Source organism: Oryza sativa, chromosome 12, assembly GCF_034140825.1.
Source record: "Oryza sativa Japonica Group chromosome 12, ASM3414082v1".
Classification (NCBI taxonomy): Eukaryota; Viridiplantae; Streptophyta; class Magnoliopsida; order Poales; family Poaceae; genus Oryza; species Oryza sativa.
This window is the reverse complement of record NC_089046.1, coordinates 8848567-8867220: the sequence shown is the minus strand read 5'-3', so window position 1 is coordinate 8867220 and position 18654 is coordinate 8848567. Positions and strand designations below refer to the sequence as shown.

The window sequence follows — 18654 nt, the reverse complement described above, 5'->3', positions numbered from 1 at the left end:
GGCTGCATCTGCGCAAGGGTGAGGAGCCAATTTTGCGGACCATTCAACGCGTACGTCGTGCACGCGCGCCGCCTGCCAGGCAAGGCAAGCGAGCGCGCGCGTGTGATCCCCCTCTTCTCTCCACCACACATGCTTCAAGGGGCTAGGAGGGCATCCTCTCTTTTAAGGAGGTCCCCCTCTCCTAGAATAAACAAGGTGGTACTAAACTCCATATGCATGTCAACTTATGAGGTGGGCTTTTGTGATTTTCCAACGAATTAATCTTCGAATGGGCCTTAGCCCGCCTATTAATTCCAACACTGGTTTGGGTGAAAGCAACATGTGGGCTGGGTTGGGTGGGGTTTAAAAAATGATTATGTGGAATGGTTTGGATTGGGTAAACTAGGTCGATTGCTTTGGGTTGGGGTGAATGAGGGCTAGATTTCAATCCATTGGCAGCCTTAGTTGTAACCAATCAAAACCTATCGTTTGATTAGCACATAGAAAAATCGTAGAAATTTTAGACACTAAAAGAGAAAAACATGAGGTGATGAGACCTCATGCTTATTTTCTTTCAAAATTGTCCTAGCAAGGTTCATTCCTCGGGAATTTCAAAAGAATTGATAGGAAACAATAAACAAAGGATTATATAATAAAATCCTCTAGATTTTCTATGGTTTTTACTTTGTTTCAAATAGGGGTCTAAGGGCTCATTCTAAATTACTGTTACCTTCTCGTCGCTTCCAAGGGCTCACCGACAGTTGCTGCCTCACTTTCCTCGGGCAAGCTAGCGAGCTTTGCCCTCGTCCAAGGAAGGAGGGGCTTGTGGTGGAGGTGGGAGGGAAGGAGGGCCTTGTGGTGGAGGTGGGAGGGTATTTTTGGATGTTGCATCTCTAAAACAAATCACAAAGTAGTTAGAATTTTTGAGCGATAAAATATTCTTTCTAGTAGTGAATATTTTTACATATATTTTTATCAGGAACTACTCCATGGACTATGGTACCTTTATGGAACAGAAAATACGCGTGATATTCACAATATCTCCATAAACTTGCATATCCACAAAACGCCCTTGATATCCGTGCCAGTTGCTACCACAAAACAGGTTATACTGCCATGTAAACACCGATTATGTTGCCGTAAAACTTCAACGCTGCCACCATGATAAACCAATGATTTTTCTGTAATACTTCCTCAAAGATACTAATGATACACAAAAATGCTGGTGATGCCCATAATAACACCACGAAAACAGCAGTATACCAACAGATGAGCAAGGCTCACCACATAGGGGCAGAAACACTACAACTTGCACATACATTACTGTTGATCGCTTCCTGCTTAGCTCAGTACTGTTGCAAAACTACAGACCGTAAGAAGATAATTTCTCAAGATACAAAACTTGCACTGCCTAAAGCATATGAAAGGAAAATTAGAATTCCAGTTTCCTGTGAGGATTGCTGGCGATTTGGCTTGTCTCACATGGTTTGAAGGTAGGAACCAATACTAGCTCGCTTAATATCTTACACCATCACAGATTCACAGCTATTGGGGTTCAGATTATGATTGGGTCCTCAATTCAACAAGCACCAACAGCTATATCTGATTTTGCACATGGATACAAATACAGGAGGATCCAACAGAACAGCCAAATCTGACGATGCTGATCTAACAACAGTTGCATCCCAGAAGCAACAGTGCAATTAATTTTCTTCATTCTCTTACCTCTTCCGCCTCTTGCTTCTCTTCTTGTCACTCTCATCAGAGCTCGATTCTGACTCTGAGCTGGAGCTGTCTGAAGCAGATCCTGAATCACTTGATCCCGACTCAGAAGAGGCGGGTTTCTGTTGTTGCATTATCAGTCGAGGCATATTCTTCAAGTACTCTCTCAGGGTCTCTGTGATACCCCCAAGACCAATGGAGGTGAAAAAATTTATGGAGAACCTTGTATTCTTTGGATGATCCTTTGGGAATATTGAATCAAATGAATCTTGCATGTTGGGATCATTCAGTTTCTCGTTGAGTAGACGAATACCAAGATGTTCAGACAACTCCTGCATAACAATAAACATATACTTCAATTGTCTACTTTGATAAAAGATGAGTTGACATAGTAAATAAAAGCAGAACATTAACAACATACCTGGAAGAGTATTTTAATGAAAATTCGAGATGAAGACGTTGTGTCCTCCTCAGTCAATCTGATGTAGGCCAAAACGTGCCAAGGAAGTGCATCAGTACCCAACAGATGTGCAAAAAATTTAGCAACATTCCTTAGCTTATTTGTTTCAAGACGATGTATCATGGAATACTGCTGCACAAAACACTTCTCAAAGTTCTCCTGGTAAACTTTGTTAATCATGCAAAATCGTTGGCCCAATAATCCATAATATCGAAGATAAGTTCTCTCCTGACTGCAACACTCGAGAAGCATGATGCACAATTCCATCTGTCAATGAAACAGACAGTTGGCTTAGGGGAAAATAATATGTCTGGCAAATTCAGCACTGAAGAACTAAAAGAACCAATCTGATTATGCAAATTGAAGAGGGATTGTTTGACATCAAGTACTGTATTGTGAAAAAACAAACCATCTGGAAGCTTTTTGACCATCGATTTTTCATCCTAGCATATGTTATTATTTAGTAGTTAGGTCTGATCAATGCAATAAGTGTAAACTAGCAGATGATTTGAATAAGCTTATCAACTGGACCTGAAAGTGTCATGGGCAAGGATTATGAGGAGAAGAATCGGGATGAATAGGGATAGATTGGATTATAGTAGATGAAATAACAAGGAACGGTCCTGAACCTAAACGGCGCGACGCTCTCTGTCGCACTGAGAAGGCAGGCCGATGGGCAATAAGATAAATCTTGATCTAATGCCTAACTAACCTAGGATAGGATCCCTTCTTATATAGATGGAGGAGTCCTTAATCTAATCCTAACAAACCCTAATCCTATCCAATGGGCCTAGGACGACCAACCCAAAGCCCATGACATTACTCCCCTCTTTTTGAGCAGCTCGTCCTCGAGCTGCAGCGGACCCTGCTAGACTCAACAAAACATCATAACCTAAACTAAGACTCTTAAGCCTTTTACATCTTGGCTTATTATAAATATATATATAACTAATACTATTGCAAACAACCCTACTCTTATATTGTCATCAAGAACATAGACAGGAGGACCCCATCCTGAAGCCCTGTATGGAAATTTAGGCCCACGCCACAATCCAAATCTAAAAGCCCAACTTGACTGACCCGTGTGATAAGCATATCTAAGCCAACATGGGCTAGCTGCTGATCGAAGCCCAGTCCACCAGTCTGGCCCATTTAATTGGCGTAGCTGAGGGAAAACAGAATCCCTATCTCCCTCTATCGTATTCAGTGCCATCCCCAAAAGAACGTGATGACCCTGCTTCACACCGTGACTCCAAGGTAACAGAAGTCGCCGTTTTCTCCACCGCCGCTGTTGAAAGTAGCGATGGAAACAGCTCTGCTGTTCCTGCCGCTTCCAAAAACCGCGCCGCCATCCCTGCTCCTGCCGGAAACCGTGCCATCTCGGTTGGAGGTGACAACGCCATCGACAGGCCCAACAACTAGGTCGAAGACCCCTTGGAGGCGGCTTGGGCAGAGGTGGTGCTGTTGATGCCACCTTTGGCTGCTGCATGTGACGCATCCTGCTCCGCAAACGGCGCTTGAAGTCCTGCTGCCGTGGGCGCAGGAACGTCATGGCCCGCCGGTCGGATCGCTCGGCGGCTCCGAGAGGCATGGCCTGCTCGGCTGATTGAGCCGCCAAAACCTGGAGTTGCGCCGCCAAGTCCATCATCTTCTTTGAGATCTTGGCAAGGCCTTCGCTGATGTTGGGAACCGCAGCGATCTCGGTACCCATGGGCACGGAACCGAAGCTCTAATACCAAGTTGTCATGGGCAAGGATTATGTGGAGAAGAATCGGGATGAATAGGGATAGATTGGATTATAGTAGATGAAATAACAAGGAACGGTCCTGAACCTAAACAGCGCGACGCTCTCTGTTGCACTGAGAAGGCAGGCCGATGGGCACTAAGATAAATCTTGATCTAATGCCTAACTGACCTAGGATAGGATCCCTCCTTATATAGATGGAGGAGTCCTTAATCTAATCCTAACAAACCCTAATCCTATCCAATGGGCCTAGGACGACCAACCCAAAGCCCATGACAGAAAGTTACATGTACAATTGAATCCTTATTATTGTTCCTTAAGAACCCCCACCATGTAAATAACCTAAATTACAAGAAAGGAGCCAAATGAAGCAAATGGTACTTATAAACCATATGTAAATGGAGGCATTAACTACAAATTGCTGCATTGTACTAATGCTAAGAATTTGACACAATTTTCTAGAAAGACAATTAGCATAATAACTACACAGATGGCAAATAAAACCATTGTTGAGACAATAAAGTTCATGCATTACCACAACAATTTGTTCCAAGTTCTAATATAAAGAAATAAGTCAACCTACAATACTTACCTCTTGGCCAGGCTCGAGTTTAATTTTTAGAAGCTTGTGACCAGCTTCTTCAAAATCAACACTCGACATAATTGTCAAATATATGGTTCTTCGAAGGTTAATGAGATTAGTCTCAGTTTGATCCCTAATCTCCATCTGCTCTTCATCCTCTTCATCGTCAGATTCTTCTTCAGCGTCCTCATCAGAAGCATCATCAGACCCTTCTTCATCATCAGAAGATTCTGCTCCCAGGATGCTTCTTTTTAGGTTCTCATACGCCTTCTCATCTTCAGCAAAATTAGGATTTGCCCTGAAAACATCTGCAGGTTGGAAAAGGTAAGTGCAATAGCACACAGAAGTCTTAAGACACATGAAATGCAGGAAAGTTTCGAGATTCCTATGGGAATTGAACTGGTGTCTGAAACTCCAATAAAAGCGTCGTATTCCAAACAAAACTAACACAAGCTTTTATCTCATAAATGTAGCAAAGTGAATATGTTCACAGAAGAAATAAAAGCTCACTTAGATTAGTCTCTGGGTCTAGCTCATCTTCAAGGGATATCTCATGAGTAAATTGGTCTTCCTGCTCCACAAGATCCAACTCTGGACGGATAGCAGGGAATCCCTTCACATATAAGATACAGGTCAGAATTTGTTACAAGCATTCACGAAGAATACCTGAAAATATTAGTAACAATATGAGCATACCTGAAATTTAGCCTTTCTAATTGCAAACAGTCCTTCAATTAAAAATTGCACACGCTTGTCTATTTCACCTTCATGAAGAATACCTCGAAATCTTTCGAAAATAGCTGCAAAGATTGAGAAGGCAAATCCATTGAAAACAATAATGGAAGAAGATGAAAAAAATTGAGCAATGGTTTGCTTTAGTTAATTTTTGGGACAAATAAAACTACATTTAGCAACAGCACAAGTGTTCAAATTACACAATTGTCACAGGTAAACCTGAATTGGACTGTGTTAGGTAGCATGACTTCACCTAACCTATTCCTTGTACATTTTTAAGGTTAACAGCAATTAAACTCACTGTTTGGTACTGTACAGTTCACATGTCCAATATCACACAGATGAAATGAATACCATTCCTAAGTCCAAAAAATATCGTGAAACACTGTTGTGCTAGCCAACAGGTTCAACAAGTCATGCAGTCAAAATAAGCACTTGTAATAACAGGTGATATAAAGAACCTACCATGAAGCCCTTGTGGAGACAAGTCCTGTAGCATTGCCCCACACTCTTTAACAAACCCCACTGCTACCTGTCAGACAAGAAATATATCCATACTTCAGATATTGCACAAAATGAAGTTCTGATTAATACAAAGGTACTCAAAAACAAGAGTGCACCTCAACACTATCATCAGTTGGGTTCTCAAGCAGCACGGTAAGAAGCTCCAGCGCCACGAGCTCATGAGCAACAACCTGGTTAACCAAGTGTGCTATGAATTTGGTTGCTGCAAGCAATTGTGGCTGCAACAACCAAGAGCTGTTGTTTAAAACATTGCATATGCAAAAACATAAAATTAAGCAATAGATAATCTTATGAAGTGTTCGTTTTCAAACAGTGCTAGAAACCTTGACTAGAATTCAGGCCAGACATCACTCCAACATGGCATAAAACTAACCAAGGTCTTCCATACTAGTTATGTTTGAGCCAGTAGCAGTATCTTACATTACATGTCAAGCTGAAAAGGAGAATTGAGGAAAGTTACCTTGTCATTTCGCTTATATGCCCTCTTGAGCTGAAGCACAACACGAACAAGAAGCAGGCGGCCAATCTCAGGGAACTTGGTATTTACAACCGCGACAAGTGCAGCAAACACATCTGTGAAGCCAGGCGAAGCCATCTGCGACTTGATGCACGATTGGCAGAAGAGCCCCCTTCCACGAACCAGGTTCTCGGCGAACAGCTCGGGCACTATATTCTTTATGTTGGTGGCATTCACCTTGTTCACCAGACCATTGATACTCTTCTTGAGAGCATCCCAGCTGAGACGCTGGTACTCGGGACTCGACTTGTCCTCTACCTCCCTCATCATCTGCGCCATGCGGAAAGGCGGGATGTAGATTCCTCCTGTGCGGCCGGGTATCAACTCCGGCAAGAGCGGCGGTGGCGGGGGCAGCGGCGGAGTCGGCTCCTTCCTATCAGGGCTCCTGCGTCGCTCCTCGCGACCGCCCCTGTCCCGGCGCCTCTCATCTCTCTGCCGCCTGGAGCTCTCGTCACGACGGTGGCGACGGCTACGGCCACCATCAGAGGACTCCGAGCTGGGGCTCCGGCGGCGGTGGCGCCTCCGGTGGCGGTCGCCTCTCTCGTCGTCGGAGTCGGTGGAGCGCCTCCTCCGGCGGCGGCCGCCCTCCTTGTCGTCGTCGGAAACCCGGGACGGCCTCCTCCTGCGGTCACCACCCTCCTCCTCCGCATCGGGCACCCTAGCGCGGCGGGGGGAGCGGTCGCCGCCGTTGTCCCCGCCAGGCTTGGGTGCTCCTCCTCCGTTGCTCTCGGCGGGGTCGGAATCGCGGGGGCGGCGGGGCGGGGAAGCCCTAGATTTGCCGCGGTGGCGGTCGGCGTCGCGGTCGGAGGGGGAGGGGGACGGGGACGGGGACGGGGAGGCGCGGCGCTTGCGGTCGTCGCGGTGGCGCGGGGAGTCGTCGTCGTGGCGGCGGCGGCGGCGGGGAGGGGAGTCGTCGTGGCGGTGGCGGTGGCGGCGGGGAGGGGAGGCGGCGGGCGAGACGGAGGCGGCCATGGAGAGGGTTGTGAGATTGGTCGAGGGTTTCCGACGACTGACGAGAGTCCAAAGGGTGGGGGAAAAAAGATGATTTGATTTTGCTCAAGACCGACCACTGAACCGGGCCGAACCGAGATGTGGGTTTTGGCTGTGTTCGGCTGGTTTTTTATTCAGATTGGCTAAAACTATGGAGTCGTATTTTTTTTTTCACTTCGGCCGTGTTTAGTTTCTCCTTAAAAAAAATTTTAACGTATACGGATACACATTTAAAATATATTAAACTTTCATTTCTAGAAATGGAGATGAGGGCGTAATGCCCTTGGTCTAAAAAAAATTTCAAGTATTAAACGTAGACTAATAACAAAATAAATTACAGATTCCGCCTGTAAACTGCGAGACAAATTTATTAAGCCTAATTAATCTGTCATTAGCATTTTTTTCGTCCACATTTAATGCTCCATACATGTGTCGAAACATTTGATGTAACGGAATTTTTGAAAGTTTGAAGGGAACTAAACACAGCCTTAACTAGAAAAAATGACCGTGCCAAAAACCCTATATTGAGACAGCCAAAACCTAATTTGGCCTAAAAACACCCCCTTCTCCGAGAGATGCCTAAAATTTTAGTTCCCAAAATTTTAGTTCTCATTCTTCTCCGCTTAGTCTATATTGTCATTTAGAGAGAGTTAGCTTGATTGATCCATATATGTGTCAACATACCCTTATTCATAATTGACTAACCCTTGCATGAGATTTCGATCACTTAAGTGTGATGTACATTAATAACATAGTACACTCTTACCATATCTTCACTTGAGATTAAAAATAAGACACCTTGGAAATATTTTAAGGTGAAATGCAACAACGGTATATCTTTGCACTTGCGGATTATATCCTTGATCGTAAGAAAATACCGACTAATATGTCTGGTGCCATTGCCTCTACTTAATGTCGTCAAGAAATATCAACGGGTAGTATAATTTTATTATTATTTATCATCATCTACAGTGTTGCATGAGTTGATGTGTTTTCATCATCTCTGCCTTCCCATGACACTATCCTCCATTTCTCTTATTTTTGGTTATATCATTTTTTAAGATATTTATATACAACATATGGTTCTTTATAAAGCTGTAATAAACGTCTAAAATTTAAAGTTCTATCTATAGCGTGTTTGTAAGTCATATATAGAAAATAACATAAAACCGGCGGGCAGTGGCGTTGGGGGCGGGCTGCACCGCGGCGGTAGGGCCCTCGTCCTCATGCTCCTCTCCCGGCGGTAGCGGCCGGCGGCGGCAGCAACACCTTCCTTTGCTCCCCACTGCTGCCTGCCTCGCCCCGCGTCGGCCTCCTCTTCATGCCGCTCTTGCCCGCCGCCCCGGCCTCGGGACGCCATCCCGCCTGCGCCATCACGTGCCGGCCGCCGCGTCCATCCGCCGGCGCGCCATCTCCTCCTGTGCTGGCTCACCCCAACACTGCCGCCACGCCAGATCGAGCTTGCCCCAACGCCGCCGCCACACCGGATCGAGCACCGACTACGAGACCGCCTCCTCACGACTGCCGACTAGCAACTCCGTCGCCGCGACCCCCTTTCCCTCCCTCTATCGCTGCCACTCTCAACTCACCGCGCCTCGCGTCGTTCGGCCCGTGGAGAAGGAGCGAAGAGAGAAGGCAGAAAGGGGAAGAAAACGGGAGAAGGAAGGAGAAGATGGAAAAGGCAGGGGAGAGATGGGAAAAGTGACGGCAGAGGCACAGTTATAATTTTGTAAAATTACAATGTCGCTGTTACAAACACACGAATTGTAATGATATTTTTTCTGAATAGCCAAATTTATAGTGGCATGGATCAAATTAACCCTTGATCTAATGACTTTGGTTGCATATCCCTATTTTTGTCTCCATCTGAATCCAATGGTGAATAGTTTCTAAATGATGGCTTATTCCGGCTACATTTTTAGTTTTACCTTTCAATAGTTAAGATAAGTTGTATAAAACCTTTATTGTAGTTTGTGACATACATTTTGTGATTTAGGAGTATAAAAACACATTCTTATTCAAATCCGAGATAAATTGTACTATATTTAAAATAAGAGTGAAGTATATAGGTGGTCCTAAACTTTTGCAGGTGCGTCATTTAGATCATATTTTTGGGCTCCTAAAGTTGACTTCATGCCATACAGGTTCAAACGAGCTCCAATCCACTCCAGAGTGTTGACATGGCATATCATGGTGGTACCTACGTGCCTATGAATTAAAAAAAATTAATTGACAATAAGTTGATTTCATGAAATTCTACTTTCTTAGGCATCTATAACACAAAATCACGCAAAACCCTAGTTACTAGATGGGTACTCCGCGCGTTGCTACGGGAGAATTATGTGATAATATAGTACATATTACTTCTAAAATTTTCTTTCTTACCTACTATACGATTTTTTTATGTGTTTATATATTTTTTACATTTATCAATTATCCATAGGTTATAAATGATTGGGTTGTATGGTGTGTCTTTTGGAGGGAAGAGATGTAATTTATACCCTTTATGAATCATCCAAAAGCTTAAAAACAATTGAGGTGATGTGAAGAGATGCAATTTACACCCTTGATGAATCATCCAAAGGGTAAAAACAATTGAGGTGATGTGGCTTCATGAGAGAATAGAGAATTAGCATTAACTACAGTTACTGGGGATGAACTTTATAGATATATAGGATCATCAAAGTTCCAAGGGCAAGCGTCCCAGCCTAGGGCATCTCTGCAGGTGCACCAAACAAAAATAGTCACAGGGCACTCAAAAAGGATATGATTTGTGGTTTCAGAAACATCACAAAGAAAACACTCTTCAGAACCAACCCATCCTTTCAACTTAAGTTCATATTTTTAAAAAAATAGACTTAGACGAAGTTCATACTTAATAACATTCAAACGATCAGCAAAGTTCTATACTTAATCCACCCCTAGAATGGACGGCGGCAGAGACACAGACGAACACCCGAACCTTATGCTGGCATCCAGCCCTCATTCCGGGCCAGGACGCGGTGGCGCTGCCACTTCTTGTTCTCCTCCCTCAGGCTCGAGGAGTTCGCCTTCCCCACGGTGTGGTTCTTGATATCCTCCATGCTATTCCACCGGGACGCCATCTTGCCGGGGCAGACCAGGCACCTGAAGTAGAAGCCGTTGTAGATGACGCGCAGAGCACCGCCCTGGGGGACCGGCCGACGGTAGCCGCGGCGCCGGTCATCTTCCGAATCGGTCTCGCAGTCGGACCCGGAGTCGTCCTCATCGTCATCCAACTCCAACTCTGGCACCATCTTGTCGTCGTCGCCTGCCAGGGAGCCCCGAGTGGCTCTGCGGCCCTTTCTACCTACTATACGATTTTTTTTCATATGTTTATATATATTTTACCTTTATCAATTATCCATAGGTTATAAATGATTGGGTTGTATGGTGTGTCTTTTGGAGGGAGGAGATATAATTTATACCCTTTATGAATCATCCAAAAGCTTAAAAATAATTGAGGTGATGCGAAGAGATGCAATTTACACCCTTGATGAATTATCCAATAGGTAAAAACAATTGAGGTGATATAGCTTCATGGGAGAAGAGAGAATTAGCATTAACTACACTTAGTGGGGATGAATTTTATAGATATATAGGATTCGTATAATTTGTTTTCAAATAACCCTATTTTAAGGCAAAAGGCTTGTACAAATTTCTAGATTTGTATAAATATCTATATTCCATCATTGGATCTGTTCGACAGGCGGGTATCTGCCGCTGCTGCTGCTGTGTGTGTGCAGCACTATTAGTGCTAGCTAAGGCGCAGGCGCGGACTGAGCAGCTGAACAAGCCCATTATATTGTTTGTTACTTAAATTAAAAATTGTATACTCTCAATGTTAGGTGCCATCAGTCATGTGGGGTTTATATAAACTTTGACTATAAAAAGTTTAATTGGTTTCATTTCCATTGATGGAATTTGAAATTGACATGATGTAGTTAATATATTGTTCTGTAAAAACATCATTGAATGTCCTCATCGCTTTTTTATAGGTCCTCATCACTTATTTACGAGCAGAAAACCAGCGTGGCGTTCTTATATTTTACCTAAAAAAAGTGGTTTCTTATATTTACCTTGGCTTAATTTTGTCTTCTCTTCTTTATTACCACCCTATCAATATATTATATATTGACCCACCAGTAAGGTTGTGTTCCTTTGCTACCTTTCCCAGCTCATATTAATCCATTTTATAAAAATAGCTAATACTTTATTAATCATACGCTAATGAGTCAGTACATGTTACGTGACGGAGGGATTAGTTCCCAACTTACTCCAACGAACTCAGCCTAAGAATGACCCAACCTGTCATTCTTAGCAAGATTCCACTCACAAACATGTAGCTCATTTGTCGATTGCCGTCTTTTTCTTCACAATAATCGAATAAATAAATAAATAAATAAATAAATATACATACATACATACATACAGACACAGACACACACACACACACACACACACACACCCACCGTTTGATCACTCCTCCCATTTATAAGATGCGTTTTGCATATCAACTCATTACCAGGGGGTAAAAACAGAAACAGAATAAACCGCTTTGATCAGGCCAAGCAGATCTATGGACAGGGAAGCGAATACATGAAAACTTGAGATGCCATTAGAACGTGGAAATATACAACAACCGTCCTGTACTAGATTACACTCAGATCCTTGACCCCAGGCAACCTAAATTGCCATAAAAGAACCAACTTACATCACAGAGCATCTCTCTCTCTCCCCCTCCTTTCTTCAGCACCCATGTTACCACTCGGCCAGTGTACCTCTCCCTGCTTCATCAAATGGTTTCAGTGCAGCATGGGAGGTAAATGAAGTAGTGGAGTGACCATTGCGAAGCCTTGAAGGGCGCAGCTCAGGTGAAAATCTCGTTGAAAGCGCACCGCGACACAGTCAATATGATAATTCATGGCCACGCAGTGATATGTACTTCTTAACCCAGATGGCTATATCTTCGGCGCAAGCCTGAGCCAGTGGTGTTTTCAGCAAGACGTCCAGCGTGGCGAACTCATGGACCGCATCCTTGTACTCGAGAACAGGGGCATCCACATTTACCTTGCGGAGCTCCTCCGAGTAAGCGATCGCGCGGTCCTTCATCCAGTCCAGCTCCGCAACAACTGTCAATGTTGGAGGAATGAGCTTCAAAGGGGGACCTTTACCGGGAACAAGAGGGTTTGCAGCTGGATGATCCAAGCTGAATTCACCCTCAGGCAAGAAGAGTTTCCAGGCCAGTAAGCACGTTGACTTGTCATAGAAATAGGAGTTTGCCAGCTTCAGTTCCGATTGCGTGGGACTAGTCCCCATGAAAAATGGATACATCAAAACCTGAGCGACGACCTTGATGGGGTCGAGGAGTTTCCCAGCCTCAACAGCTTTTCGAGCCACATAGTCAGCAATGTTCGCTCCGCAGCTGACACCAAGGAGAACACACCTATTACCATCAAAGAGGAAATGCATGTCAGTAACTGGTATCAGTAGCACATTTACCATTAAACAAAATACAGAACACTGACACTTAGAAGTCACATGTGCACCACACCACTACAACTAGGATGCATAAGAAATGAAATGTCTAGAACAGGAGGGATGTATAATGTGAGGCACACACAACACACAGATCAACACGCAAACGAATTACACTGTTACACAAAACAAAAAAGGTTAAACACACAAGGTATCAGAGACCAGGTGGGGATGGGGCTATTCTGTTGAATTAAATAGCTAGAGAAGAACAGATGTAGGGAAATATTAGTTCAAGCTACATTTTGTCGATTTATCAGAACAATGATCTTACAATTGTTGTGGTCATATGTTTTGCCAATTTATCAGATCAATGAACTTACAGTTGCTGTGGTCGACTGGTGGGTACCTTTACTGCAATTATTGTAATTGTAAGGACTACTCACCAGCATTCAACACCAATATCAGCAGGGGATGGGAGAAAGTAGACGGGTTAGGAATACAAAGGTTGACTTATTTCTTGCATGCCGAAACTGATATTATCAACTCCATTGTAAAACACTAGCACACTTCAATTCCTAAGGCATATAATGCATATATTTTCCTGATTACTTTTCCCAGCTGAGTACGAATCTGAATTGGCTCCATCCTGCTTTGTCTTACCACAAGTTTTCACTGATATCTGGACTGCTTTCTAATTTCTAATCCCAAGATTTTAGCCAAACAAATTATACCCTTTAGTTTGGCTTTCGTCGGTTAACATACATGATTTCAAAGGATGTTCACAATGGTGGTACTGATCCGATCAAATTGAGCTTGCATTCGCAGCCCATTGATCACCCCAGAAACATAAAAAATGAAAATTATCCTTCAGAGAGCATGCGGCAAAAAAATGTAACATAAATTATTGTCATACTTCCATCATGAATACTAGAAGCAACAACTGAAGATATAAGAAATCATAAAATGTATCATGGAAAAGTATAAACAATGCATCTTTGTTGCTAACATATTTGGGCTAGCAGTCACTATGCTTTGTACAATAGTTTGAGTCTTTTGTAAGGGCAGGTTACATAAAAAGAAATCTAAACTAACCTAATCTCCATCTTGAAGATCGTATGTTGTTTCTTCTCGCCAATTATCTAACAACGTAATCATGATCAACTCAGACTTTAATCCTTCAACATAATTCACTGAAGCACTTAATCATGATCAACTCAGACTTTAATCCTTCAACATAATTCACTGAAGCACTGAATATGCCAATGCCTAAAAACTATCCTATATAAAGGGAAGCATAACAGCTACACATTTTTCTGTCATCCCCATTAAACTTCATGCTACAACAGAAAGCTGAATAGTTGATCAAGATTTAATCTGACACAGACATGGTCACCATCAAACAAAATGTTTTTGAGAAGCGTGACTGCATGAGTACTTTAGGTTCTCATATTTCAAAATATAGTACTTTTGGCCTCACATGCAATTTATGCCCACAGATCAAAATGCCAACAAAAAAAATATATATATAACAAATATTCATGCATACGAAACAATCTGGAACATTACTGAAGATATAATAGATAAACAATGCAATAGTGGAGCCACAAGGCACTTATGAAACTCTAGAAATCATCTCACCATGTCCCAACAAAAGAACACCATGTGCCACACATCTTTCCCAATGATGATTCACCCTTTCCAATACTCATTTTTTTATCCCATTATTTTGTTCAGCACTTAAGCTCCTATTTTTTCCTCATCTCTCATTTCATAAAACCCCTTCCCCTTCAAGTCATATAGAACGCAATGGGTTAGTTTGATTTTCTGTCTCCACCTGCTCCTTACACCCAGCAATCCAGTGCCGCTAACCATCTCCTCTTATTCTTCCTCAACCTCCTGATCTCCAAGAGCATGCAGATGCAAACTGATATTTCTCCTCCAAGGTTCCAACCCTTTTCTCCCTCCCCTCGTCTCCTGACTACTACTATTAACCACTTGATATTGTTACACACACATTAATTCTGTCATGGTCGACTTCAAATTTCTTGAACACATGAGAACCCATAATCCATTAAGATGCAGGCACAGGACAAATTTTGAACATGTATACCAGAATGACCACTGTGCAGCTCATGCTACCACCATCTACAGAGAAGGCATCTATTAAATGGTTACGATCTACAGCGAAGTACAGGCTACGATCGAGAATAGATCTAAAGCCATCCATTTAAATGGTTTAACTTAAACCACTATATTTACAGTGTAGGCTTGAGAAGGGACCAACTGAATTCGACCAACATAAAGAATCATAGGACTGGTTGAAAGAACAATTCTAAATTCAGTCTCCTTATTCCTAAGTTGATATTGTTTACTCCTACATTCAACTGCCCATCATTGAACTTATTTGAAAACCAATCATGCCTGAGTTGGCCATGTGTCAGTGGCAGTTGAATACAGTCTGCAAACTATCATGTATGCCACATTATGCAGCGGCTTGAGCGTTAGTTCTATCTCAGGTTTCTCAACCAAGAAAATAAGTATATGACTAAATCCAAAGCTCCAGCACAGAATTGATCAGATCTACAAACACAATCCTCACTAGATCTGTCAAAACAAAACCTACATTCCCGAAAGTTTATCAGTTATCACACACATTGCAAAGTTGGACGACGCAAATCCGCAAGAAATGAGATTAGCTCACTATAGTAAAGACCATTCATCCATCAAACGCAATCACTTCATCATAACCTAACAAGTCACCACACCAAATCTTGCAATGCTCAATGCTGACTCTAGAATCTAGATTCTAGCAACCAGGAACGAACAATACTCATCCACACGGCAACCAAAAAACGAATCCCAAGAAATCAGGCCAAGAAACCGCACCTGGATGGATCGGCGTGCGCAGCTAGCCACGGCTCGACCAACGCCGCGCCGAACGAATCGGCCCCTCCAGAGCCCGCCCCCCTCGCCATCGTCCGCCCGCACGCGGCGAGGTTGGCCTGCTTGGCGATCCATTTGAGCACCGTGACCCCGTCCTCGAACGCGGCGGGGTACCTGCTCTCCGGCGCGAGCCGGTACCCGACGGCCACCACGATGGCGTCGCAGAGCCGCGCGACGCGGCGGCAGAAGGCGTCGTTGGCGGCGCTGTCGGCCGCGCCCGTGGCGAACGCGCCCCCGTGGAACTGCACGATCACCGGCAGCCTCCTCCCGGAGCGCGCCGTCGGCAGGTACCCGCCGTAGCACGGCGCGGCGGAGGGCGACACCCCGCTGAAGCTCGCGCTGGCGCGGCGGGAGAGCTCCTGCCCCACCGCCGCCGCGGGGCTGCCCCCGTCGTGCGCTGGCTGCGGGAACGAGTTCCGCCGCAGCGGAGGCGGAGCGTTCGCGGCGGCGGCGGGGGCGGCGCTGTGGTGCGGGTTGGGGAGGAAGAGGCGGAGGTGGAGGGAGGAGAGCGGGTCGGGGTGGAGGTCCTTGGTGGCAACAGCGTCAGCGCCGGCGGCGGAGGAGAAGGAGGGATTGGAAGGCGGCGAGGGGTGGTGGTGGTCGGCGGCGGCGCGGGAGGAGACGCCGAATGAGGAGGAGGAGGAGGCGGCGGAGGCGGAGAGGGAGGAGAGGCGGCGGCGGAGGATGAGCTTGAAGAGGAGGCTGTAGAGCTGGATTGCGACGGGGGGCATGGCCGTCTCCGGCGGTGGGCGGCGTGGGCTCGCCGGCGGGTGAGTCAGTCGGCGTCGGCGTCGGCGTCAGGGTGGTGGTGGTGCCATGGGAGAGGTGGCCTTCCGCTTTTTCTCTCTTTTTTGGTGTTTTTATTTTGGAATTTGGTGAGCTTAGGTGTGTTGATAGGGATGATTAGGCTAGGGATGAAGAGAGTGGTTAGATAATTTTGGGGGGCTTTGGCTTGGGGAACCAAAGAGATGTGCACCAAAGTCGGCGCGTCCTTTGTGATTGGGTCAGGTTGTTAAAATTGAGAAGTTTTATTACTCATTGGATGAATTGATGGAATGGTATCCTAGCCTTTCTCCCATTTCACGGTATCTCATTACCATGAGAATCTTCTATTATAAACGCGATACGATACTGTAATAAACTCATGTTTAATACTATAATGAAGGTGTATATATTACTGGTTTATGTGTCCGTTTGAGAATATAACTTCGTGTAGTAAAATGCAATGCATATTATATGACTGTGATTAGCACAATTGTCCTTGATGTTTGTGAAGAAAGAAGGTGCAACACAATCAAGACCATGTGTTATTATCTATTGATATCTGTTCATATAGCTTTAATAGAACAACGATTATATACATGGATATGATAAATAGCAAATGTTGGTACTGACCGTTTGTTTGAGAAGATATTATCTGATCGATATCTACTTGATTCTCTATCACATTGACTCGATTATATTATCATTAGCAGTTCAATATTTTATATTATGGATATACGAAGAGCGCATAGAATTATGGGTTATAATTGATCATATGGTCTTAAAATTTTGTATAACATTTTAAAATTATTAGGATAGTAACCTGAATTAAGCACAACTATGAACCCAATTAATTGTCTCATATTTAATGTTAGAATGATACTCATATGCTTTACATGTGACAAGTACTCCAAACATAACTAATATACCAGCAGAAAACACCAAACATCATTAAAACCTATGACATCACCCCCTTACCAATATCTTGAGGAGATAAGCATGAAAACAAAAATATCCTAGACGTCGGGGCACAACTGCTGCCTACGAGAAAGTGACATGGAAAGAAAACCAACGCTTGGTGACTGTGACTCATGTGGGTAGCTTTCGGCTGTGCACTTTGCAGGTCTCGAATCTCCAACCCCCTCCCCTGTTGGCTCCATCCGTCCAGGTGTAATGTGACCATGCGACAGCGTGTGAGCGGGACAGCGCAAAGCCACGCGAAGTGGGCGTTGGTAAGGGTAATTACTCCCTACAATCCTATTTTAAATGCATTTATATGTCCAATGTTAAATTTTTCGTCTTATTTAAAAACTATAAAAAAATTTAAAATAAATCACGTATACATTACTATTTATATTTGATCATCTAATAATAGTAAAATACTATTTAAAAAAATTAAATAAAACGACGATCAAGCATTAATTAACAATATATGGCATCATCCGCGGCATGAGCAAGTTGCTAGTAAATTAATTAGCAGCATAATCTCCGTGGTTAATCACGCTTACCCTCCGTGGGGTTAATGGCTGGTAACTAATGCTGACTTGTTACCTCACCTGCCTGCGTGCGCTTTTGCTTTGCTTTGTTTTGCCACCGACGAGGTGGCGCATGTCGGGGTCGGCGCTCGCTGGCGGGTGGGGCCCACCACCACCAACGGCAGGACGTTAGGGAGCCGCGCTCATCTGTGATTATGTTGGCCTTGGGATTACTCCACGGTTGACGCTCGGCTCATCGGAATCCGCATTGCTTTTGTGGGCGTTTTGCCGTGTCATATCGGAGGTACGAACACACGTTTAAAGTATTAAATATAAATTAATAATAAAGCAAATTACGTATTCCGCCTGTAAACTGCGAGACGAAATTATTAAACCTAATTAATCTATCATTATTAAACCTTATTAAACCTAATTATTAAACCTAATTACTATAGCACCACATTATCAAATCATAAAGCAATTAGACTTAAAAGATTCATCTCGTACTATAGCACCACATTATCAAATCATAAAGCAATTAGGCTTAAAAGATTCATCTCGTAATTTACACGCAATCTATGTAATTAGTTTTTTTTCTATTTAATACTCCATGTATATATTCAAACATTCGATGTAATAGGGTGAAAAGTTTTTGCGTGCGAACTGCCTTAGAAAGAAAAATCCATGGAAGTTAGAAATAGTTGTTGTTTTACGTAAGACTTG

The 18654-nt window shown here is 43.8% G+C and overlaps 2 protein-coding genes across 2 annotated transcripts; both read right to left on the bottom strand.

Annotated features, from left to right (window-relative positions):
* Window positions 1-1141: 1141 nt before the first annotated feature.
* LOC4351904 (uncharacterized) lies at window positions 1142-7279 on the bottom strand. The gene is made up of 8 exons (XM_015764825.3): window positions 6209-7279; window positions 5844-5966; window positions 5689-5755; window positions 5185-5288; window positions 4999-5101; window positions 4498-4796; window positions 2123-2428; window positions 1142-2033 (listed from the first exon to the last, which is right to left on the bottom strand). Exons 1-8 carry the CDS (start codon window positions 7235-7237, stop codon window positions 1701-1703), a joined length of 2364 nt encoding a protein of 787 aa, XP_015620311.1. The 5' UTR covers window positions 7238-7279; the 3' UTR covers window positions 1142-1700.
* Window positions 7280-11869: 4590 nt separating this feature from the next.
* LOC4351903 (probable carboxylesterase 16) lies at window positions 11870-16529 on the bottom strand. Its single transcript, XM_015762923.3, has 2 exons — window positions 15638-16529; window positions 11870-12719 (listed from the first exon to the last, which is right to left on the bottom strand). The coding sequence occupies exons 1-2, from the start codon at window positions 16423-16425 to the stop codon at window positions 12182-12184; spliced, it is 1326 nt and encodes a 441-aa protein (XP_015618409.1). The 5' UTR covers window positions 16426-16529; the 3' UTR covers window positions 11870-12181.
* Between the last annotated feature and the right edge of the window lie 2125 nt (window positions 16530-18654).